The sequence below is a fragment of the Nilaparvata lugens genome, chromosome 3 (assembly GCF_014356525.2).
Source record: "Nilaparvata lugens isolate BPH chromosome 3, ASM1435652v1, whole genome shotgun sequence".
Taxonomy (NCBI): Eukaryota; Metazoa; Arthropoda; class Insecta; order Hemiptera; family Delphacidae; genus Nilaparvata; species Nilaparvata lugens.
Window position 1 is genome coordinate 14,244,501 of NC_052506.1, and position 26,205 is coordinate 14,270,705.

At 34.5% G+C, this 26,205-nt stretch overlaps 1 protein-coding gene across 1 annotated transcript; it reads left to right on the forward strand.

Moving 5' to 3' along the window:
• Positions 1-5,985: 5,985 nt before the first annotated feature.
• On the forward strand, positions 5,986-24,243 carry LOC111053050 (WD repeat-containing protein 7-like). The gene is made up of 9 exons (XM_039422554.1): positions 5,986-6,028; positions 13,014-13,202; positions 15,381-15,651; positions 16,196-16,199; positions 16,901-17,071; positions 19,051-19,126; positions 21,376-21,579; positions 22,522-22,708; positions 24,087-24,243. The coding sequence occupies exons 1-9, from the start codon at positions 6,001-6,003 to the stop codon at positions 24,241-24,243; spliced, it is 1,287 nt and encodes a 428-aa protein (XP_039278488.1). The 5' UTR covers positions 5,986-6,000.
• The last annotated feature ends 1,962 nt before the right edge of the window (positions 24,244-26,205 follow it).

Below are 26,205 nucleotides of genomic sequence, written 5' to 3' on the forward strand. Positions count from 1 at the left end.
ACAACAGGGTTAACAGCTAGATGGAAATTCGATGAGAACTACTATCCAAAAAACGTTTTTCAATTCAAAAAAATCACCCCGAAGACCTCTGCTACTGCAGACATTGACAACAGGGTTAACAGCTAGATGGAAATTCGATGAGAACTTCAATTCAAAAAACGTTTTTTGGATAGTAGTTCTCATCGAATTTCCATCTAGCTGTTAACCCTGTTGTCAATGTCTGCAGTAGCAGAGGTCTTCGGGGTGATTTGCAGCATTTATTTAGGATTTTCGTTAAATAATAATTATAAAGTTATATACAGTTATCTGAAAAATAATGCCTTTTACTCACTTGAGGAATATCTGAAAACCTAACTTGAATGTAATATAGATAAGCTTTATCATTTATGATTTTCGGTTCAATTGTGTGTACTTTTAAAATGTATATATTATGACTTGCCTAATGCTATAATTGTAGCCTGATGGTTATAAAACGAATGCTGAATTTCGAATCTTGAATTTATATTGCCACTATCATTTTCTTCAACATGTATCACAAAATATTTTAAATCAAAGTACTTCATAAATCTGATTGTACTCGTATGTATAATATTTTTTGAACCAAATTACTTCACGAATAGAGTTTATTAGAAATTTATGTTGTAACTTGTATGTTGGAAATGCATCCTTCTCAAACTCTGAGTACAAGGTCTGTGTCAATGATACCTACATGCTTACTTAAGAACCTATGAGTGCAAAGGCCTATAAGCGTGGGACACCTATATGGTGTTTGCATATGAAGTTGAGATTATTTAAAGAAAGACAGCAGTTGGATCTGTGCCTGCACGAAAACCTTGAATTGTGTAGGATTTGTACTTGTGCGTTGTTATGAGCTACCAAGCCTCCTAGACAGCTGAAGACAGAGGTGATCAGAACAGGATGCTGGGTGGCTGGGTGCTGGGTGCTGGACCAAGGGTCAAAGTACCTTTCATCCGGGGCGTGCCGGATCCAAATTAGCATCACCACTTACGCAGCTATAACTTTGAATAAAAATCCTTATGATCCTTATTTTCCTTATCCTATTATCACCTTAGATAAAATCCTTACTCTATGAGTGTTGCTGATTTTCTTATCAGAAAAAATGGGTTTAAATGAAATGAATGAAGAAAGCTTGATGAGATAATAAAAACGTGGTCTTCACGATCAATAATTTATGATTTTTGAAAAATAGTAATTCCAATTTCCAAAGAATCGGTTTGAATGATTTCCTATAATTATGTTCTGATTACTATCTTACGGTTTCATCACGAACATTTTTCAATACCGAGTTGATTAATGATGCAAATCAGGTGAAATCAGTTTCTTGTAAACCCAGAAAAATAAATTAGTAGAAACTTTGTTCAATATACGCTGACATTATACATAGATTGGCTGAAATAATTTTATTTCTATCTGACTGAATAAATAGCTATCTTAGTTTCGTTTAAAACATAGCATGTTTTTATTTAGTTTATTCTCATAAATGTTTATTCTTAGCCTAAAATCCCTCTCAAAGACGGAATTCAAGATTACTTGTAGAAGAGATTTTTCAACTTGCAATGTACCAATTTTTCATATTAGCAATCTGAAGATTCTGTTATTCACATCATCATACTGTCTATTCTGACTGTCAGTTTTAGTCATACTGTCAATTTTTTCAAATTGTTGAGAAGGTATTCCTATCGTATAACACTCAAGAATATATTCCAGTTATAAAGATGAAGTAATAGTGTTATGTCTTGATAGTATATGTAACAAACATTATATGTCACTACAATAACTACTAAGTTTTCTACGCAGACCCATTTTTCTGTTTTTGAAAAATAATATTCATCTCTATATTTCGAAAAACTTTTTCCAATTATTTGGCACAAGACAATCAATCTGTTCATGAAGATCTAATAGTTGAACGGACAAAATTTTTTACTAAAAAACTGATTGAATGCACGGAAACCAGTACTAACAGTTATTGTATTACCACAAGTTCTCAAACAATGCATCATTCGATAGGATTTCAGTATTATCCTTTTCAGTATTCAATTTCTCAAAAGGATGAAGATATCGCATTTATTCTGGCTTAGTTCAAAAACATCATATGTTTTTATTCATGTTTTTCTCTCACGAAAGTTCTATTCTTAGCCTGAATCCCTTATAAGGACGAAATTGCCGTATCTCTATCGACTTTTTACAGCAACAACGTATGTTTTTCCAGAAAGTTCTATTCTTGGCGAAAAATTGCAGGTAACAGGTGGTAGTCGTATGCTGGTGTTATTGGCACCGGTTGACATTTCAGTGGTTTTTTTGATTGATGGACGAACAACAGCTCTGAAGCTGTTGGTCCATCAGGAGTCAGCAGCAGCATCCTCATGTGAATCGAGCCGTTGTCCGCTGAGCCGGTTCCGGGCTCAACTGAGATTCACTTAAAAATGTCAGCATTGATTGAATTAGAATCATTGATAAGGAATGCTGTCTGAAGTGAATCTGAGACAGCCTTGCCGCTGGCCAGGGAGTGTTCAAGGTCCTTCTTCTCCTCCTCAAAGCAAAGCGGTTATGACATTTCAAGCTTCTTTTCAAGTCTCTCGTCGGCTCGCCCGTTCGTTGCCGGTTCTTTATCGCGGATTTTTAATTGCGCCAACCTGCGAAACTTCACACGACGCGTCCAAAAACATTAGACTATGTGCTTGCTTTTTGATTGGTTGCTGAGAGTGGCCGCTCATAAAACGTGTGGAATGGATCCCTCCTCTCATTCTGCTTTTTAATGGAACTAATTTCGAGCACTCGAATGCTGCCAATGAAATAAAATGCTACTAAATAAATTGAATACTGTATATAAAATTTAATGATATCAAATTAAAATAGAAATCTAAGTATCCTTTTTATAATTATTCGCTTACAACATGTCTCGGCTAATCTATATATTGCCATTGTTGTGAGCAAATAATTTTAAAAAGGTTACTTAGATTTATTTTTTTATTTATATTCAAGAGTAGCCCTAAAGAAAAAGACACAATTTAATGAGTCTGCAAAGAAGAAAATGCAAATAACTTCGAAAGCGCACTCTTTAATATGTTTCTATTAACTTATTTTATGTTTCAAGTTCAAAAATTTGCAAGACGCTAATAAGAAAACTATTCTATTACTTGTCTTATACTCCATGACTGGAGTCTTTAGGACGTAATCTTAAAAAAAAAAAAAAAAAAATCATAGCTGAATAAACTTAATTGTTTTTCGAATTTCCTACTTGTTCAAATTTGAAATTCAATTGGTCAAACTTTTTCGAAATCATGTTTTTGAACAATATTTAATTTTTGTCTGTGGAATGACTATCCAACAAAATGTATTAATGTGGTTTTCTTGATTCAATCCACTTATCATGATGTAATAACTATTTCACTTTTTGTGTAGTGGATTGACTATCCCACAAAATGTATTAAAGTGGTTTTCTTGATTGAATCCACTTATCATGATGTAATAACTATTTCACTTTTTGTGTAGTTGAGAAGTTGATATTGTGGTAATTATTCATATTAAATAAAAATACTGAGAAATTGTCAAAAACCACAGATTTATTGATACTTAGAAAGACCGGTTTCGGTTGTTACACCATTGTCAATCTTTGATAAACTCTTTATCAGTTTATCAGTACTCTTTAAACAGTTTATCAGAGATTGACAATGGTGTAACAACCGAAACCGGTCTTTCTAAGTACTGTATCAATAAATCTATGGTTTTTGACAATTTCTTAGTATTTCTATTTAATAATAACTATTTATCAGGAAGTAGAAAGAATTATTTCATCTTTGGATCGGGGACTCAGCCCAGTTCTTTCTGAAACAATCCACATACAGATCTATCTAATACAGTGATAAGAAATTAATCCCCGAACTTTCGTAGCTAATAGCACAGATTCATGACTTTTGATTCAAGATTGCCACGAGATTCTTGTCTATTGTATGTACATTTTATTGTATGCCTACAAATCTGGATAATAATCTTTCAATAATGGTGTTTGGAGCAGAATCACATGATGGCACCTTATCACATATGAATTGAACAATATATACTACTTATTTGAAGAAAATTACATCACTAAGAAAATTTATTCTTAATCTTGATGCTATTGACATAGTACTTGGTCTATCTTCTCTCTTCCCTGGCCTATTATTTTCTCTTTCTTTCTTCAAGTAAGTTTCCTTAAAAATATAAGTAAACTTGATCAAATTACGAATCACCCACACTTAACAATTAGATTAATCCAGCAGCCAGCACGCAATTGAACTATTTTACGTTTGTTCGGTATTTCGACCTTGGATTCATTCTGTTAATATCCGTGTGGACAGTTATATAAATGATATTGATACAGTTCTCTTTCACTGGTCACTTTTGCATCGAGCGTAATATGACAGCTATATTTTACTATGTCGTGTCTGCATGCAACTGGGAAACCCATTCAGATCCTGGGGTGGCCATTATTACAGTGTAGTACTACAATTCCCAGTTTCCAACTTTAGTTGAAATATATTTTATTGTTTTTAGTCTAGTTCCGTATTCGATGTAGACTTACTGGAGCTTGATCTCCGCTCCTGTAATCTTACTTCAGTACAATTTTCAAATTATTTTTTCAATGAAATTTTCACAATTTTCTCTGAAATATGATTATTGATGTATGCTTTTTGATTTAATTAACTTCTATATTCAGAATTAATACTGAGGAGTGTTCGATAATGCTGAATTTTGTGAAGAATATCCTTTTATGCAGAATTTTAGTACTGATCTATTATTATTCAAAGACATAATTATATAAATTATTATACACATACATAATCTATTATTATTACGATAGATACATACTATCTATTCATTAATATTATTTATTGATTCAACTGCTTATTCCTGCCGGCCAGGTTAGCCGAGACGACGGCTTAGCACCCTTCAGTGTTCAATCTGCTAGCGCTGCTAGCTTCGTGGGTTTGAATCCCGCCGGTAGATATGGACGTTTGATCATCTCATCAAAAATCACTCCAGGATTTTCCATTACCCACCCACAAGCAAAAAGCTCATGTGGGCATCAAACCCCAAAAATCTCGTGTTGGCATGCTTGGAGAAATATTTCAATCTATATCATCCCGATTTACCAAATAATGGACCAGATGGAAAGACATTTTCCAACTTGAAAAAACTGGGTATTTGAAATGTATGGTTATAACCCTTATTGCTAACAAGCGTTCTAATTGAGTTATAGGATTCCAGACAGCCTAAATATAACACTATATTCTTCGTTGTCTTTGGAAACAAATTGAAATTCATCCTTGGGATGAGTTTTTTGGCAAACTTGTTTTTCATTAGCATTCATTATTCACCGTTACTTCCAACTGTAGAGAAACTGCCGTCATTGGTAGATGGTTGATGAATAACTCTAACAAATCTAATTGTTTATATTTTGACCCTGCACTGGTATCTTTCAATCCTGAAAAACTAGTAATATTTCATAACATATGGACTCATCCAACATTGATTTCTCGAATATGAGGTTGCTTGCAATAGACCAATCAAAACTGGAATATTCTCAGCTCATTACTTGTTGGTTTTTTAACGTCATTTGCTTATTTTAGAACATGTAGGTCCATACACTTTTGAATTCTTCAGTACTTCAGATGGAAATAAATTGGAAGTTGCATTTTTTGTTCGAATGCTAATTAATGAATAATTATCGAATTTCCATCTAGCTGTTTACCATGTTGTCAATATTTGCAGTAGCATAAGTCTTCGGGGTGATTTACAGCATTTAATTGGGATTTTCGTTTAATAATAAATTCTTCAGTACTTCTTAGTTCTCCAACATCAACTCATCGAAGTCTCCTTATCTTACCCTCATCTGGGACTCCATGAGCTACGTTCAAGTCTGAAGATTTTCATCTAGGTTTGTTCTTGTGCCAAGAAAACGCGATGATGTAATTAAGTGCATTGCTAGCTGTCGCTGTCATGTGCTCTTGGCGTGAATCCTGCAACAGTATACGTAAATTGATCAGTATTGCTGAATTAACTGGATCATTTTGCCGTGGCTCTTGTCCGTTGTGCCAAGACCTTGTAGCTTGAAATTATTTCGATCTCCGCCCAAACCGGTCGTGGATGCTGCAACCTTGAAGTTGCCTCCCCCGTTTCAACTCTCATTCATCTCCTCTCTCTATCTTTCCCTCTTCGCAACCAATCACTTTCCTTCTCTCTGACATCTTTGCACCTGTCTCTCTTCACCAAATCTGCCCTTGGCATTGTGCTCTTATCAACGGGGTTTTTGCGCATGCTTCAAGTAACTCACCATAAATTCTCATCTTGTTTAGAGCAGCCGGGTGTAGGAGGTAATGGAAGCTATAATCAGTATGATCGCACCCATAATCTAGTTTAAGATGAGTGCGTTTTATTTTTGATCGGGTGGAGGCGAAACGATACACTTTATTTGAATCCTTGTTCTCTTCATACCCAGAGTAGGCACTTCTCGGCTTGGAAAAGAGGTTGAAAGGAAAGATGAAAAACAGTTCCTTCCCTGATGAACATATCACTATTTTTTTCTTTGGCTCTTCTTAAGAAGATATACTACCCTGCGTGTGTTTATGCATAGCCTTAACTAGGCTTACTAGGCAACTAGGCTTAACTGTCTACTACATTATCTTTCACCTAAATCGCCTTCCATTCTTAGTTTCATTTTTCCAAATACCTGCCTCTACAACAATAAATTTATTCAGAAGTGAAGGTTAAACTTCTTCATTGAGAGAGGTCCAAGATTCGTTCTTCTTCACTCCCAGACGTTGGCTACCATGGTCACTAACTTCACTTTATTTGCTGCTGCACGAAATAATTCCGTGGTATTCTTGGATAATTTACAAGAAACTGATAAGAAAACGATTCATAGTTGAATAAACTTGATTGTTTTTCGAATTTCGTACTTGTTCAAATCTAAAATTCAATACGTCAACTTTTTTCGACATCTTGTTTGTGAACAATATTCAATTTTTGTCTGAAATTCTTCAAATTTGTCTGCTGTCCTCTCTTCTTGTCTTTATATGCACTGTAGGATATTATGACGGTGTAGGTGTCTCATAATATGTCTCAAACTCCTCGTTTTTATTAAAGCTGCTCCATTTATTTTGACATTATTATAAAAAATGTCATTATCAGTTACATGATCCATCAATTTCCTCAAATCCTCCTGTACAGCCACATGTCATATGCCTCCAAAATTCGTTACTGAAGATAAATAATGATTTGTGAGTTGTCTTGGGTAAAATCTATTCATGTAAAGGTTTTTGTTATCTGGAGGTTCCTTACAAAAAGGCTCATCTGTATTATCATAAACAAGTTAGTTTTCAACGAAGACTGTACACATTTTATTTTCCTCCATCCTTCTTCTCTGTTCTCCAATTAAAATATACGTTTCTCTATTTTCATTAAGAAAAATACTGTTTTGTATTCACAATGATAAGACTTATATTATCAACAGAAGTGAGATTTTCAATCTGTAATTGTTAGGAAATGACAAATGTATGTTAATACAGTACCAACTAAGGATTTGTTGCTTTAAACCATAACAAAATAGGCTGTATATCATCCATAGCTTTAAATGCTCCAATGATAAAAGAATAAAGATCGTCGATATAACTGACTCTGACGTTTTGTTATATATTTTACATTGTAGCAGTTATTGTGAAGATATTGTTACTAATAATAGGATAACAAATTGAGCGCTGTTACATCAAATCATAACAATACTATTTGCTCAATTATTAAGCTTGTGTACTGTATCATAGAATTGATAATTATCTTTCAAATCAATCACTCCAATCTACTGACAGCATCGTTATTACAGTATGAAGGTATGGTTGTAGGTTTACTAGCTGAACAAAGATCTTGTCACTTTCATTCAACTCCTACTCGATAGGTTGGTGAAGTTCAAAACATGTCAATGAAAGTGTGTTTGGTTTCGAACATGTTAGATAATGAGAAATATTGTTCACGGAACACGGAACATCATGTATATATGTTTATATGATCGGCCCTCTATTCAGCTTGACAGTCTGGTCTGATAGAGTCAAGAAATTAAAGTTCAAGGTGTGCTATTATGACTGCGCACCTTTTTATAGGTACGTCGAAACTGTGACATTGTGACGTCTTTCGGCAAACAATCAATTACTTTTCAGTGTCCTATCATAGCATCTGATTAGATGATATGACATTATAACATGGATAAATAATTATTTTCATTCATTTATTCAACAAAACGTAGGTACTTTGAAAATACACTTACTGAGCATTGCAATGAGCTGTTGATGTTCCTGGTGGATTTAAACAGCTAAAGTCATCATTGTGTGCTGCCTATTCAAATAAGTACTTATATTTAATATTATTATATCTATTTATATTCATTAGAACGCACAATTATTTCCGATAATTTTTCATTGTTTTTGAAGAATAGCCCTAAAAACATAGATACCATTTATTCATCTATATCAGTGAATACGATAGCTGCAGTATACGAAAATAGGCGAATAGTTGATAATATCAGAGAATAGACATTGAAGAAATTACACGGATAGATATATATTTCAGAAGAAATATATACACAATATTATTAAAAAAAATAGAAATAAGCATTAATTTTACTGATAAGATTTAATATAATATAAAATGTAGTCCAAAGATCATGCCACTTCTCTATGCTTTCAATTATACGATCTGAACAGAGCACTAGGCTAGTAATCGAAGAGTTAATGAATCTCAAATGATCACTCAGTACGAATATATTATCTCTAGATTTTTACCATTTGTGAAACATGCAATACTGAATAGAAGATATGTAAGTTATGTACTTTCTCTCATGGGGCTTCTATAATTTATTTATTTATTCAATCATTCAGAATTATACAACTTACAGAAAAGTACCACAGACTAACTATACGCCCAAAACGGTTCCAATTCTAATTTATACAACAGTCCAAATGTAGCTAGAATCTATATATATAAAAGCGAAATGGTACTCACTGACTGACTGACTGACTGACTGACTCACTCACTCACTCACTCACTCACTCGCAGAACTAAAAATCTACCGGACCAAAAACGTTCAAATTTGGTAGGTATGTTCAGTTGGCCCTTTAGAGGCGCACTAAGAATTTTTTTGGAAATATTTTAACTCTAAGGGTTGTTTTTAAGGGTTTAAAGTTCGTCTTTTAGCATGTATATCCTTCTTCTCCCAATCTCTTAATTATAATTAAAATTGTCATAGCATATGTTACTATAGAACTATAATCTAGATAGAGTACCTCTTCGAAACAGTTAACTGGCAACTAAATTAATAATTTTGTCAGGTTGGCATTAAGTTGAGTTGACTTTGTTAGGTTGGCACCAAGTTGAAGAAGAATGCATTTATCGCGGAAAAATTGATTGGGCACTGCTACTTCAATCCTGAGAATATTATATTACTAGCCGTCAGGCTTGCTTCGCTCGCCATATCCGTTTAGCCAGACGTTTAGTCTGGACCCTTGACTGGATTGTCCCAACATATGATAAAAATGCCAAATGAAAGATGCAGGCGAGCGAAGCGAGCCTGCTGATCTCATTCTTGGACGATCCAGTCGGGGGTCCAGGGGGCGAAGCCCCCTGGCTAGACGTACATGGCGAGCGAAGCGAGCCTGACGGCTAGTGAAGTATAAATTCAATGAAATAAAAATTCTTAAGTAGGCTCTCTTTTGATTAAAAAATAATTAGTAAAACATTCCGAAAGGGCACTTGAGAATTTTTGTTTCATTTTATGAAATATGTAGTATGGAATGAATCGTATCTCATATAATTTCACGTATGATTTCAAAATAAACTTGATTGATGGAGCGAAATTGGTATTAAAACTATCGAAGTTGAAATTCATGATAGAAAAAAAGGTGGAAGGAAATATTGTGAGAGATAATCAATTCAAACTATTTTTTTCATTTCAATAGAAGAGTCAACAACTTTTCTAATACCTTTGAGTGAATCCAAATTTCAACTACCATAGTTCCTTATCCACCGATTATTATGAGTCCAAATGTACAACATTGAACAATAGAGGCCAGTTGAAAATTGAGCAATGCAAATCAATTTATCACCAATCTTGCCTTCCACCACCTTACAGCACACAATCATTGCTCATTATTGATTGTAACAATCTCATTGAATCGCGCCCATGCCAGACACATTCAATAAAATGTTGAAGTGAACTTGAATCAAGTTGAAAGTGAATGAGCTGAACAAGCCAGGAAACTGACCCATTTATAGCTTATTATTCATTACGAAGGTGAACGTTTTTTGCAATACAAAGCACGCATGCTTGTATTAAATTGCAATACAGGACTTATTTACTGTAAGTAGTACTGTAGTAGTAGTCCTTACTGTGCCGACAACTGTACTAAATAGGTTGTTTGCACGAAATAGCGGCTAATGATTCAATAGTCGTCTGACCACCTTATCCCCATTACTTCTTTATACAACTTGTGAACTACCAAATTTATAATTTCAGATACAGTACTTGTGGCTGTAAAGTTTCATGATGTCTTGAGTATTTTCAACTATTCAAATTAAATTGAAGAATCTTTTTCGTAAGATTCCTCCAATGGAGAATTGGCATTTTGATTAATTAAAACTTTGAATTAAAAACAATTCTTAGCATTTAATAATTATTGGTTAATTTGATTATTCAACTGGGCTAAACATATTTTCCCGACTCAATTATATAGAATCTACCTACATACTGGGTGATACTGATACCATATTTTATAACTAGTTTATAATATCATAGAGAAACAATAGAATAAGTAGAGATATCCCATGGTATAGGGCGTTTATGTCGCAACTTTTACTGTTATCTCAAGCTGATAGTCCACGTAGTTCTTTCCTGTGAAGCTTTATGACGCTGGTAGTCTCTCATATTGTGCCGTTGATACACTCTTACCCAGTCAAAACAGTAAAAATCTACAATAATCGGCTTGAGATAACAGTAAAGTTGCGACATAAACACCCTATACCATGGGATATCTACTTACGCTATTGTTTCTCTATGATAATATTCAACTAGCCTTCAAGAAGGATCAACGAAAATTCAAATTTAAAGCTTATCTAGTCGGTTATCTGAAATGTATGAAGCACTAGACTAGACCAGAACTTCAAATTTCAGTTCAACCACGATTGGTCCGTTTAAAATACTGATCTACGTTATCTTTCTGTCTTATCGAAGTTCTATTATGCTGTTATATAAATATTATAAAAGATTAAAAATGTTGAGTGTTGAGGTTTGAGCAAAGGTGTCGAGTTTATTCATATTAAAAAAGTTGATGCTGAAGTTTTTCAGCTTATAAACGGTTCTGTGCTTAGAAAAAGCATTCGATCAATTATTCATTCAACTTAGCATAAGTATTAGGGGTTGAGAATGAGAATTTCATTGACTTGTAGCCTTGTAAGGCAGTAGCAACAATAAGATAGAATGCACTCTTGAAGACTCCAGGATGATTGAGACTAGTCAGATTGAAATATAAGGACATCATCATCTCATAAACACATAATACACTGTTCAAGTGGTGTTTAGCTGTTAGAAATTTTTGAATTTTTAAACTATTACTTAAATTGCTTTTTAAATATTTGGATACATTCATAACTTTCAGTAAGGGTCTCTTCACACTACGCTACGCTGAAGTACGTTTTTGTAACATGTATGTAAGCATAGCTTCCTCTAATACATTAGAGGAGGCTATGATGTAAGCCGTCCTATCTCCCAAAATTGAAAGCTATGCTACGCTGGTGGATTTAACATTGAGGGATAGGAAGTATTTCAGCGTAGCTTATCGTAATGTGAAGGGAACTCATGTACTAGTTATACTTTTTAAGATAACTTACCTTTTTAGAGAACCCGAGTTCGAATCTCGACTGGGGCAAAAGTTTTTGACCACAGGACAATCACATACATACGGCCACCCCGTCTTTCGGAGGAGACGATAAGCCGTCGGTCCCGACTACCTAAAAAGTAGTCGTCATCTCTCATCATTATCTCTCTCACTCATTACCCACGCCTAAGAGCTTATGTGGGCTTCACCCTCAGTATTATTATTAATCTACTATCTAGCTAGGTTTTCGTTCAAGTAATTCGCTGTTATGACTCAAGTGATGGAATCTGTCTGGATCTGTGTGTAATTATAGAAAATATTATGAAAATCTACATTTTATGTTATCAGTATAGCAACCTTTCTTACTCATGAAAAATTGCATTTATTTGGGTCATTTTTGGCTTATTGTTTCAGTTTGTTGCATTTCTGACTCATGTTTCTAGTTTTTTGCATTTCTTGCTAATAGTGCCAATTTGTTGCATTTCTTGCTCATGGTTACAATTTGTTTCATTTGTGACTTGTGGTTCAACCCTATTGCATTTGTAACTCGTGGCATAACTTTGTTACATTTGTGACTCTTGGGTCGTGGTTAACTTTGTTGCATTTGTAACTCGTGTGGCTTAACTTCGTTGCATTTGTGACTAGTGTAGCTTAACTTTGTTGAACTTGTGACTCGTGTGGCTTAACTTTGTTGCATTTGTGACTCGTGTGACTTAACTTCGTTGCATTTGTGACTAGTGTAGCTTAACTTTGTTGAACTTGTGACTCGTGTGGCTTAACTTTGTTGCATTTGTGACTCATGTGACTTAACTTCGTTGCATTTGTGACTCGTGTGGCTTATCTTCGTTGCATTTGTGACTCGTGTGGCTTAACTATGTTGAATTTGTGACTCGTGGCTTAACTTCGTAGCATTTGTGACTCGTGTGGCTTACGTTTGTTGCATTTGTGACTCGTGGCTTAACTTCGTTGCATTTTGTGACTCGTGTAGCTTAACTTTGGTGAACTTGTGACTTGTGATGCTTAACTCTGTAGCATCTGTGACTCGTGTGGCTCAAGTTTGTTGCATTTGTGTCTGATGGCTTTGATTTGTTGCAGGAACAAACGGAAACGAGATGAGTCGAGCGAAGGTGTGCGAGGCGAATCTGACGATGGAGATCGCTCAGCTGCTGTTGTCTCTGCTGCATGGCTGGGGCATCGATCCTGAGTTGGACTACGTCTGCGAGGGCAAGCTCGGTCTGCTCAGGCCAATGGTGCCTGTCTCGTTCGGAGTTCTCTCAAAAGGAGGTGATTATAAGCTTTCTAACAAGAAGTAGTTAATTTACACTTTTTTTACATCACATCGTAAAAAATCACCATTCATTATAAATGTGCATTTATTAAATTCAATCTATTTTTTCAAATTTATAATTTTCAAATTCATCTATTTGCCGTAAAATAATGCAGATTGGAAAAATAAATATTCTAACATACAAAATGGCACTAGAATATTCGTTTTATTCAATTATTCATATAACATCACATTCTTTATTGATTCTTATTCTAAGTTGTTTTCCATCACGAACTGCTTACTATTAAATTAAGTTTTGTTATTAAATAGAACGACTATAGTGAGGTCCACGTTATAATGACAGTATTCGATCAACTTTGGTTTTGCTATCCTTGTCTATCATTCGACAAAGCCGGTGGTACTATACATTTCTAGGTCCAAAACGATGCCAATTATGTTTTCGACAGTGTAGAAATATAATTAATTAATTAATTCAGAGAATCGGCATCGCTATTTTTCTATCTTTATCCACTGCCATTATAACGTGGACCTCACTATAGCAGTCAAATTTCTTCAATAAATGAATTTATTTGTTCTCCTCTCCTTCTCTACTATAAGAGTTTTACCAGACCAAAACGGGTTGATAGAATTGGCTAACTTGGAACTCGCCGACTCCATGTTAGACTGCCGTATCAATCAAAACTGTTCCGATCGGTGTAGTATTGATGCATATGACAGTTTAACATGGAGTCAGCGAGTACCGAGTTAGCCAATTCTGTCTACCCTTTCTATTCTACTCTTTCACACAATTTCAATTGATTGAAAGAACGAAATGAATGAGTGTAGGTAATTGTTTTATTAGATCAGAATTGTCTTATAAATATTGTTGAATACTCACTGGGCACCTATATCATACAACTCAAATAATTTCTTAATTGTTTTGGTGAGTAATCTTGAAATCTTACAATAAAACATTTATGCCCGGTTTCACCAACGTTGATCAAATATAGCCTAGCCATGGTCAATTAGACCATAGTCAAAATTTGATCACTCGTTCAAACATACAACTGTTCCACCAACCTCGGGATTGATCAAAACTCCGTCCGTCAAATCTGAACATGGTCAACTCTTGTAGATGTACTTTTCTGAAGCTGGCCAACATGTTTGCTGGCTTGCTATTGGCTACATCTGATTCTGATGGATGGAAATTACTGAGATATTGCAATTATTCAAATACTAATGAATTAATAATTATTTTTAAACGAAAATCCAAACTAAACGCTGTAATATAGTGAATATAGTAACACCCCATGATACTTAATATCAGTTTTGCTGCTCATATTCAGAGGGTAATTTGCGCTGACTGCCCTTTTTACTTTACCGTCAGGCCGTCAAAAATTCAGATTACTGTACTTTTATCTGTAATTACTGTACCGATTTTTCTTCATATTCATTATTTCGAGGTGGCCCCCTGGGCCCCCTTCTTATATACGCCCCTGGCACAGACGTTTTGTACAGTCACACATCTATAATAAGTTATAATAATATTTCAAACATGAATTGAATACTCTCGTACAAAGAAATTTACAAATCAGCATCAATTTTGACAATGTTTGTAATGAACAAAAGAACATTTCAATTCTAATGAGATACATTGAAGCAGCAAGGTTGATCTAAGTATTGAATAATATAGGCCTACTGTGTAATAAAAGAGTAAAGCAAATATTTTTCAAAATCTTCCTTTATTTTCTATACTATAATAATTTACTAATTAAAAGATTCCGAGAACGAACCTAATAAATAACTTAAATAAATACTGAATTCAATCATCGCAATAAAAACTTTGAAATTTTTCATTCCGTCCAAAACATAACCCACAAACAGCAAGGAAATTGATCGTGTTCAAATAATTTGATCGCCCGTTCGGCGGCAGTCAAACTAAAACCAAACCATTGGTTGTCCGTGGTTGAACGTAACTGGTGTTGGTGGAACAAATTATTGCTGATTTGATCATCGGATAGATTTTAACCATGTTCAAATGCTTTGATTGGTGAAACCGGGCATTACTCTTTATCAGTGAGACCAGTTGTAAACCAACTTATCGCTGTTCATCTCTCAAAAAGCATAGCTTGTGTTTTTCATTTCATTTCAATTCATTGTTATGTGAATTCATTTATTTATATGCTCTTCTACAGGTTACATGAGTCTTCTTTTGCCGACTTGTCAGCTGCTGAAAATGGATGCTGTGAGGCAAAGCATCCCGAGCTCGTTGGAGGCCGACTTGCCGCGCGAAATGGTGGAGCTGGAAAGAGCCACTCGCCTCTTCACTGAGCAAACCCACTGGGAGCTCAGCACAACTGTTACCACAAACCATCTTCTAGCCATCATTGCTCTGTCCAATACCCTTATGTCGATGAACAATGCATCTTTTGTCGCTGAACAGGAGAGAAATCGCAAATTACAAAGGTAACTTGAAAATATTATTCGAAAACTTTTCTTCGATCTCCACATTTTTTCCTTTAGACCCTCCCAATATCTGAAGCAAGTTACCAAAGATCTAGGGATCCAGAGCTATATCCAAATGAAAAAAGTACAGCTCTTGACAGAAAACGATGGGAAGCTGCCTACCGATCGAATGATTGAAGCTAAAGAAGAAGACCCTCCCTGATTTGTAAAAGTTTTCAACATGAAAGACCTTGTTATTGTATTTTTATAGTTAGCTCATGATGAGAAGAGAATCTGAACTTAAGAGGAGAATTCATAGTTTATAAATACATTAGTTTGGACTCAAAATTGGATAAAAATCATGAAGTGTAAACATAACCTATTTCTGGACAATTTCTATCTAAATTTGGGAAAGGAACAGTTTTGGGCTTTGAGCCTGTTCCTTTCCCAATCATTCATAGTTGAGAATAAAGATATAAAAATAAAGATAGAATAAGATAGATAGAATGATTGTGTATGTATCGATGTATAAATAAACTAAATAATATGTTTTTTATGCTTTAAGAAAGGTAAGTGTTTTTTACAAGTAACTCAGTGTCTGAACTACATCAAAGTTATTTAATAGTGTTTCATCATGGAAAGCAACATCAAATAATATGATCTAGCGATATCGAATCTGGCTACTATTCTTCAATATTATCCCAATTATAAAAAAAAATCTAATATATTTGGCCAATTCAATTATTTTACTGATGTATAATTCTTAAGTTATAGAATTACTTTTTCAGCGTTGATCAAGAAATTTGAGATGAATTCCGTTACTGATAATAAATTATTGCTTGTTGTACGTCAATACTTATTCTATTCGTGACTTTGAAAAAATTTCAAAGCAGTTTATATTAGTGGTTATGTTAATGCTTAGAATAGTCTTGTACTAAAATTATTGATTTTTAATTGATAGAATCATTTCACTACCGCTTGTTAGTCTTGCCTTAACATGAGATTTTCTTTTAATCTCTGGTTTACTTATTCACGTTAAAAATTCATACTTATTGTTTGAATGACTGAAAGGAAAAAAATCGATCTCTTTATATTGTATCCTATTCTTTTGAAGGGATTCAATTCAATTCCGTTTATTTCCACATGAAATTACAAATTTGTACAATATACAAATTCACTATTAATATGAATGAATATGGATACTATTAATATGAATGTTACTATTTTCATCAGGACAGTAATTTATCTATTTCTACTTTGACTGAAATAGGTGCGTGAGGCGGCTCAAGCTCTGCTACTCGCCGAGCTGGGCCGCATCGGAACCAAAGGGAGGAAAGCGCTGGTGGATGCCTGGGCACAATTTCTGCCCGTGTTCGAGAGTGAGGCCAAGAATCAGCCGGCCAACATGCAGCCATCGCCGCCCCAGCCTCAATCGCCCCAGGTAATCAACCGGTTTTCGCCAATTATGTCCGTTTTGCACTTTTTGCAACTGTGTGGGAGGGTTGCACTCATAAAGAAATATTGAGAGTGGATTAATCACAGGTTGTCATGGTATCAGACTTGATTTTTTCTCATAAAATGATGTATCTTAAATCTTTCGATTTCTTTAAGCCATCGTTCTTACCAACTTCATTCCAGCGTGTAACCTTTTCAAACTGCTCTATTCATAGAATATTCAGATTAAGATTCCTTTATTCATGTCTTCAACAAAACAAAATTCAACTTACGTTCTAGCGTTCCAAAGAATTACCAGTAAGGCTCAACTCACACTTACGCGACTCAGGTCGAGAAGAGACTTTACTCTATAGTCTGTGTAAAATAAGTTGAGACTTGGCCCTTCATCCGAAGAAATTACAAGGTTGCCAATTCGTGTAAAATTGCAACTTTCTCAAATTTCCAATTCAACGTCAGAATTGGATGTCGAAAATTTCATGTTTTCTGCTCGAAATGTCTCGACATTGACGAACATAATCATTAATTAAAAAATAACTATTGGTGGGATAAAAATGATTCAGAAACCAATAGAAAGGAGACATTCTCCCCGTTAATTTGATATCACGCATTACGACACCCCATGATTCTGAGAGAAGTGATATTCAAAACAAAAACAAATTTTCACGTTGTTTCAATTTCATCATAAAAGTTGAATTTCCTTTTAATCCTTCAACCCTGAAACTTTTTTAGCACTACTAAGATATCGGGGATGATATTCTACATCCAGTTTTGACGTGGAATTGGAAATTTGAAAAAGTTATAATTTTACACGATTTGGCAACCCTGTAATTTCTTCGGATGAAGAGCCAAGTCACAAATTATTTTACACAGACTATAGTCGAAAGCGGTGACAGTCGCGGAGACTAGAGTCGACTGGTCTGAGTGTCACCATTTGGAAACACTTGCTCTCGACTAGAGTCGAGTCTCTTCTTGACCTGAGTCGCGTAAATGGGAGTTGAGCCTAAGAGTAAAATAACATGATGAATCATATACAAACAGTTCTACAATATGCGAATATTGATGTACGTCGTTGATGGAAAATTACTTGAATGTTTAAGATAATTTAATTTGAATTTTTCATAGTTCACTTCAGATATTGTTACTGGTGAGATGTTGCTATATCTATCCATAATAAAGCTCTGGGTTGTTTTCAAAAATATCACTTATTTTTTGTATTTTTTTCTCTTTCTCAATTTGCTTTGTGTTAACTGTAAAACTTCCTTATTTCAGCCCAAACAGGTTTTTTTAACCTTCGGGACTATTTTTCATAATAATGATTTTCTGTAATGCTCTTTAGGGTATGATTGTAATTTTTTAGTTATCTTGTAATTATTTCCGTAACTATGGTAATTTCATGCTCTGTATATACTGTAAAAAATGAGAAATAAAGTGATTAGATTGATTGATTGAAAATTACAACCATGTTTTAACACCAATGGTGTCATCTTCAGTGTGAAGATCTTCATCTTCAGTGTGATTATAAATTTCTGGTGTTGAAACCTGTTTGTGATTTTTACAATAAATAAGTGATATTTTTGACAACAACCCAGTATTTCAATTTTTATATTTGTTGTCCACCATTCAGGTAGCATTCATTCCACAATAAAATTGATTAAAATAATGTATAAAACTCATTCATGAATAAGTGATTTTTAATCCATTCTAATAATTCGATAATGGAGTGTCAAATTTCACTATATATTGGAAACCTATATAAGTTTAATTGATAAACGAACGTTCTATTTATTGAATCATTGGAGAGAGGAAGCATTTGTATGTATATTGATAACTTTTTAGAGCGATAAAATGATAATATTCTGTGATAATGAATCATTACAGATAGGAAGCATTTGTGTGTATATTGATAAGTTTTTTAGAGAGATGAAATGTTAATATTATCTGTAATAACAATGTTCCGTTTCTTAGGATGGAAACGGCCATGATAGCAATCCAACGAGTACACATGAAGAGGAAGACGAGGAGGAGGAAGAAGGAGCTGAAGGTAAAATTTGGCTGATGCTTTTCAATATGAGACTAGCCCCCTGCAACATGAAATTCCTCTCGTTTAGTAAAATAAATTTCAACAAAAATTTCCAAAGTCTCATTATTTTTCAATGATTTTCTTAATTCATAAGTAATAAAGTGACTTTGATTTGCTAAAACTTGATTTAGAAGAAATTTTCCCGTTATTTTGAAATTTTAACAACCGATTTACATCTAAGGCTCAACTAACACTTACGCGACTCAGGTCGAGAAGAGACTCTACTTTAATCGAGAGCATGTGTTTTCAAATGGTGACGTCGCGGAGGACTTGAATCGATGGTCTGAGTGTCACCATTTGCAAACACTTTTTGCGTAGTTGAGAAGTTGATATTCTGGTAATTATTCAAACACATGCTCTCGACTAGAGTCGAGTCTCTTCTCGACCTGAGTCGCGTAAGGGTGAGTTGAGCATAACACATCTCTACTGTTTCTTATTAGAAGTATTCTTAACCCAATCAGCATTAGAGTGCTATATATATATGTATCTTTGCCATAGATTTAATAAATAATTATTATTAAACGAAAATCCTATTGTTGTAAATCACTCCGAAGACTTCTGCTACTGCAAAATATTGACAGCAGGGCTAACAGCTACATGGAAATTCGATGAGCGCTACTATACAAAAATTATTTGCCAGCCCGGGAATCGAACCCGGTATCTTCTAATTGCCAGTCAGGAATGCTTACCCTTACACCAAACTGACAGATTTAATAACGTATACGACAGGCAACCGTCGTTAAATAATCTTTTATATGATATTTTATATACTTAATCTGAAATTCATAAGTGTTGAATGTTTGATGCAAAAATAAACTTTGAAACAATCACTTCATATCACAAACCTATCGTTATGAACTGGGAAATCATCTCTTAAATTATGTTGCAAACAACAGGGGAAAATATACATTGTATTTACCGGATCTATTGTCTTGAGGTCAACAAAAAATGATATTATTACTCTTTATCAATTCATTCCTTTTCAAAATTATGACGCTGTTTTTAGTAAGGTCTATGAGCTTAGATTTTTCATCATAAGTTTTTATCATTGATCTTTATTGTTATAACCACAATGTTAGTTATCACTTCCATTAATATTCAAGTAATTAATTTCATGGACTATTCCCAGCTACCGAAGGATATAATACTTTTTAATTAGGCTATGTGCAAATCCCTAGTAATGAAACTTTAACCCAGTATAATCTATCAACTTGAATGGATATAGGAAGTGACATTGGATATTATGGCTAGGCATAGCATCTGAAAGGATCTCTTCACCAATAAAAGCCATGAAAATGAATAAATAATACATTTCAATAATAGTTATAATGCGTTTTTATAAAGTCTATTATTATGCTTCTAGAATTTTTTTTTGATCCTGCAAAATTATTTTTCTAATATGTGAATATTTTCTATTTTAGTGATAATAATTTGAAATATTTCCTCTATGCTTGGATTTGAAACATCTAAATTTAAAAATCGACTTTGTAGATTAATATTCAAGGACTACTAATTAATTAATAATTACTTTGTAGAATAATTAAGGACTGAACATTTTGTGAAGTGAACAACTACAAGACTTAACCTATTTTGGACTATGTGTAACCTTATCTAAATTTTGGAGAGGAATAATACAAGGTTACCTTTTTTCTCCCTATCATTTTGATGATGTATTTATTGTATGAATAAATCAATAAAGAATATAAGATAACTATCAATCTTTATTGATGTAATTGATACCAGTAATATTATAGTAATAGTAATTTGATTTACAATTGAATCGATTATCTTCATAAATAAGATGATCGAACTAACATGAAATTTTTCAAATAAGTGCAATATTTCTAAAGTTTTTATTCATTGTTATACATTCTGTGATTCATTTAAAGTATTATTTCAACCTTCAAAATTCAAAAACTTCAAATCATTATTCCTGGACCAAAAATCAAGTGACGAAGCAGTATGTAATATCATAAACTCAAACTTTGGACAGCATTAACTTTTTATCAAAGTTTTTGGAGAGAAATAGTACAGGATCAGCCTATTTTTTCCTCCAATGTCATAATTATATTATGATTGTAGTATTTTGTACAATAAATAAATAAAAAATATAACAATTAATCTTCATAACATAACAATAATTATTAAACAAAAAATTAACATAACAATCTGACTAGCATAATAACATTGTTTGCTATAATTTTCCACAGAGCTGTGCATCAGGAAACCGTCTTCAATGTCCGAGCTGAAGCGCAAGGAGACGACTGCAGTGGTTCTGCTGGGAGTGATAGGAGCCGAATTCGGCCAGGATGTTGGCGAAGGCACGAAGACTCGACGCTCCGAGGACCAGAGGCGCAAGAGCTCTGTTGTCGAAGGCTTTGGCATCGGAAATAACAATCTGGCTCGACTCACAAGTAAGCACTCGTTGCACAATATTATATTAATGTGTGTTTGAATATTATTATTCTAAATCCAATTATCAAATCTTCAGTAAAACTAGTCATTCATAGAGTACATTCACCTATGCATTCACCTAAGTTGCAAAATGAGAGAAGTATTCAGTTATTAACAAAGGACCTAATCCTAATATACAATATATATTCCTTACCTATATATTCCAGTATCATTCAAGAAATATGTAGAATGAATAAATTATCACAACTAATATAAATTGATGAAATATTAGCAGGAAAGGAAACAACAGCGAAAACACAAAGCATCTATTAGGGTGGCCACTAATGACAGAACAAGTATACACACATTCTCGTCATGCATGTTGTTCCATCAGCAAAAGGCTTGGAACTAGAACAGCTGTTTTACAGCAGCTTCTAAAATAAAATAAGCAACCAATAAAAATAAATAAACCACTGGGAAATAGCAGACTAAAATGATACGAAAATAATTCAACCTCAAATAGAGCAGAGCAGAAAAAATAAAGAATAAAAAATCAAAGATACAAAAAAACTAACCTCAAAAAATTTTGTTCGAAGCCTTTCGCTGATAACTCAACATGTATGTGTGTGCACACATGGTCAACACACTTGTCCTGTCGTTAGTGGCCACCCTTATTGTTTGTAGATTAATTTCAGTGATGTTTGTAAATTAGTAGCTAGTAAAGCTCTAACAATAAATCCATGAGCCCAATAATTCTTATTTAATTTACTTGCAAAAGAGGTTGCTTTTTTGTTGGACTATATAAAATATGTAGATTACTCTAATTCAAATTAAAATACATTTAATCTTATTCTTCCCCACTCGTTCATACATGTAGCCTTATAATTCAAACAATTTATGTGGAGGAAAAAGAAAAACGTTGTTTTTAGGAATACGTTTTGATGATTTTTTCTTGATTGTAGGTATAGCCTTGACACGTCTACTGTTGACTCCACCGTCGCAGCGATTCCCCGCGCACACCCCTCTGCGCAGAGCTGCAATCGATCTGATTGGTCGAGGCTTCACTGTCTGGGAGCCATACATCGATGTCAGCAAAGTCCTTCTCGGCTTGCTCGAGCTCTGTTGCGATGCTGACAAACTCGTTCCAAGGTATGAACTTGGCAATACGATTTTAGCAGGTCATCCACTATCCAACTTGTCCAACTTGTGATCCATCATTCAATTGAATAAAAACTGGGATCTAGTGACTAGCAACTAGTCATTAGATCGAGCTATACAAATAAGATTTACAGTTGACTTGAATCCTAGCATTTGCTCGAAAATTACTTTAGAATAACAATTGCCAGCTTTTATTCAATCGACCTAATGTTAAATTCGACATCAGATGGTGAATGGGGCTGTTGAAGTTCTGGTCGGATGTTGGACGTGTAGTCGGGCGAGTTGGATCAACTATAGGTTCAACATCCTACTAGCCTTTGTTTACCATCGTCTAGACGAACAAGTCGGAGCGTGAGTTGTGAAACGTACCGTCTAGTAGTCCTACTAGTGGTTCTTCAACAAGTTGGACAACATCGTCTAGACGAACAAGTCGGAGCGTGGGTGGTGAAACAATCCGACTAGTAGTCCTATTAGTGGTTCTTCAACAAGTTGGACAAAAAATCGGACAGCGAATGGCCTCTGATACATAGAGCACATCTATGTTCCTATATTGATTCATGAAGCATTAGATAGGTAGGGTAACATATTATGCAAATCTGTTTCAAGCTCGGTATGTTGATTTGAATTGAAAAAATCTTCATTAATGATTAGTCCAAATACATTGAATAGTGTTGAAGAGCTAGAAATAATAAAGTATTACCTTTATTTCAAGAAAATGTACATAGGCCTAAATAAACGTAGACAAATTTACAGGTTAGTATCCAAAAATCGAAATATTGTAGTAAGCACATTGATAATCTCAGTAAATATTCTTTCAGTTTTATTAAACGTTACTTCAAATTAGCCGATTGTGTGGTGGTCCCAGTGAAATCCGAAAACGTAAGATGAACGGCGCTAATCACGATGAAACTGTTGATAATTTATTACTATGATTCGTGAAAATATCCAATTTTAGCAATAAAACATTGAAACCGGGACATTACAGACTATTTTCGGAACCCGCGGGACGGCCAAACAAGTGGTCTTGTTTGGTCCACGGGACCACGGATCCACGGTCTTGTTGTTCACGGGATTGTCCCGGCCAAAACGGGACCTATAGCCAGCCAGCCTGTGTATAGTGTCAAAATATGGCTGAAAAACTTCTAATTTTAGAGCTAGGATGTCAAACATTTCCGGGGGGAGGGACCCCCGGACCCAAATTGTTTATGAATACAGATCGTTTTAAAATAACTTTTTATAAATTAATATATTCTACTTGGTTCATTTATTTGTAATTTTTGTTTTTATAGCAAATGAATTATTTCGAACTTATGGAGTATATTCGATGAATGCAAGTTGAGATGCAATAAATTGATTGTTGACATTGCAGTATGAGCTACGGCCTGCCGCTGACCCCAGCAGCCGACTCGTGTCGGACGGCGCGTCACGCTCTCACTCTGATCGCCACCGCACGCCCCGCCGCTTTCATCACCACCATGGCCAGAGAGGTCAGTTTCATTGCGTTTATTAGTTTTTATTGTCGATAGATGAGACCCATCACAGAATATACATTGAGTACATTCAGTTTTATCTGGTTTATTAATTTTATTGTCAAGGGAACCCAATAGATGAGACCCATTACAGAATTGTATGCATTGAGTACTCAGGGACGGCTGCAGCACGGAGGCGACACTGTCCTCTCTGTCATTTTGAAGCAAATTTAATAATTAAAAAGATTTAATAATACATTTTGTTCCATATTTTCAGGTTTTATTACTATTTTAAATAGTAAAAAGTCAAGACAGATGGTATCAAACGTTCGTATTTGCCGCTGCCGCGTTAAGGTGCATTTTCGTTTGTGCGTAAATTTCCGCAATCGACGACAAAAAGCATTGTTGACATTCATATTGTCCATATTTCAAGTGTGCTAAAACAGCTGATCCAATAACTTTTCATTATTTGTGTTTATTATTCAAGAATGAAAACATTTCTAATAATATCATATTGCCATTTAAAATTATTTTAAAGTATAAACTAAATCTCCCCCATTGAAACATAATTAAACATAATATTTTATGTTATTTAGACACCCAATTTGAGATCCTCACCCTGTCGTGGTCGACGACGGCATTTATGCACAAACGAAAACTCAGCTTTGGAAGCAATATCATCAATGTTTGTAAGACAACATCGGTGTTTGATGTTTATACCATCTATCATTGAGCCAAGCATCAATATGGTTCAACGTGGCAACATTGTACAACGAGTTTGTACGGGCTGCAATGCGTGGACACAACGCCGTGTGTCCCATCTTATAGCATTGAGTATATGTAACTGTGTCATTGAGTCTGTGTTTCCAATTTTGCAATCGTATTGCTCGTTGGGCCGCCAGTCTTTTCGCGGAATTTTAAGATTCTAACCAAAATTTTTAGTGCATATCCGTAGTATAAGTGTTTCGTGTTCGAGACTTACAAATAATTGTTTTGAATGTTATTTTTAGAGATGAATATTCGTATCTAATTATTATAATGACATGTTCAAGGCTATTTAGTTTCCTGTATATTTATTGGTCTAAAAAGCTGCACTGATCTGTTAATGGTGAGTGGACAGTGGATCGATCTGATTTATTTTATCATAGAAAAAAGATAGCATTTATACTATCTTTTCTCTCTATGATATTTTTTAAACATGTTATTAAAATTTTCTGGTATATGACATGATTCAAGTAGGTACCGTCTATACTGAATACTGGAACCTGGTGGACTTCCTAGTGACCACAAAAAAGTTACTCATGTGACTTTTCTGTCGTCACTATTTCAATCAAATTGGAAATAGGTAGTGTCCTACTTGATTCTTTTAGTCAGAGATGCCTCTGAGTACGTTCATTTATAATTATTATCTTAGTGCCGTTTGCACAGTGCCAGTTTAACCTTCCGGTAGTCGCGCCCAACTCAATCACACGAGCAGTCGCGTGTTGTATTTTTTACAACATCCAATTTTCCAAGTGTTATGTACTCTGTTTACTGTCAAAACATATTAATTAATATATATTGTATAATTAATTTTTCCATCTTCTTGGATTATTTTACGCCTATTAACATTTGGATGATTACCATTTCATAGCCCAATACGGTACATCAAGCAAAGCCATAAATTCTGTGTCATTGGTTCGTTTACAGTCCCTGTATACAGTCTTTCCCCTATTCTTATGCACAGTGCAACTTATGCACTGTCGTGACTAAATGGCACCTAAAGACTGAACCATTGCTCGGTTGGTACTGCAACTCAGTGGAGTGATGGGGGGAAAGCTTTGGAATGCATAGGTGACAGTTAATAGTTTTGTAATAGTAATAGTTTGTAACAGTTTTGTGCAGCAAAAAAGCTGACACTGTTGTACTTTTTACAACAGCGCGACTGCCGGAAGGTTAAACTAAGGACCGTTTACACAGTCAAAGCTTGAACTGAATTTAATCAGCTGATTGCTTAAACTCAAAACGGACCACATTAAC

Bases quoted from the DNA above. Each gene is read 5' to 3' on its own strand.
- LOC111053050 (XM_039422554.1), top strand. From the start codon at position 6,001: ATGTGCTCTTGGCGTGAATCCTGCAACA. The intron at 17,072-19,050 runs GTAATCAACCGG...TCCGTTTCTTAG, and splicing joins CCCAGCCTCAATCGCCCCAG to GATGGAAACGGCCATGATAG. The intron at 21,580-22,521 runs GTAAGCACTCGT...TCTTGATTGTAG, and splicing joins CAATCTGGCTCGACTCACAA to GTATAGCCTTGACACGTCTA.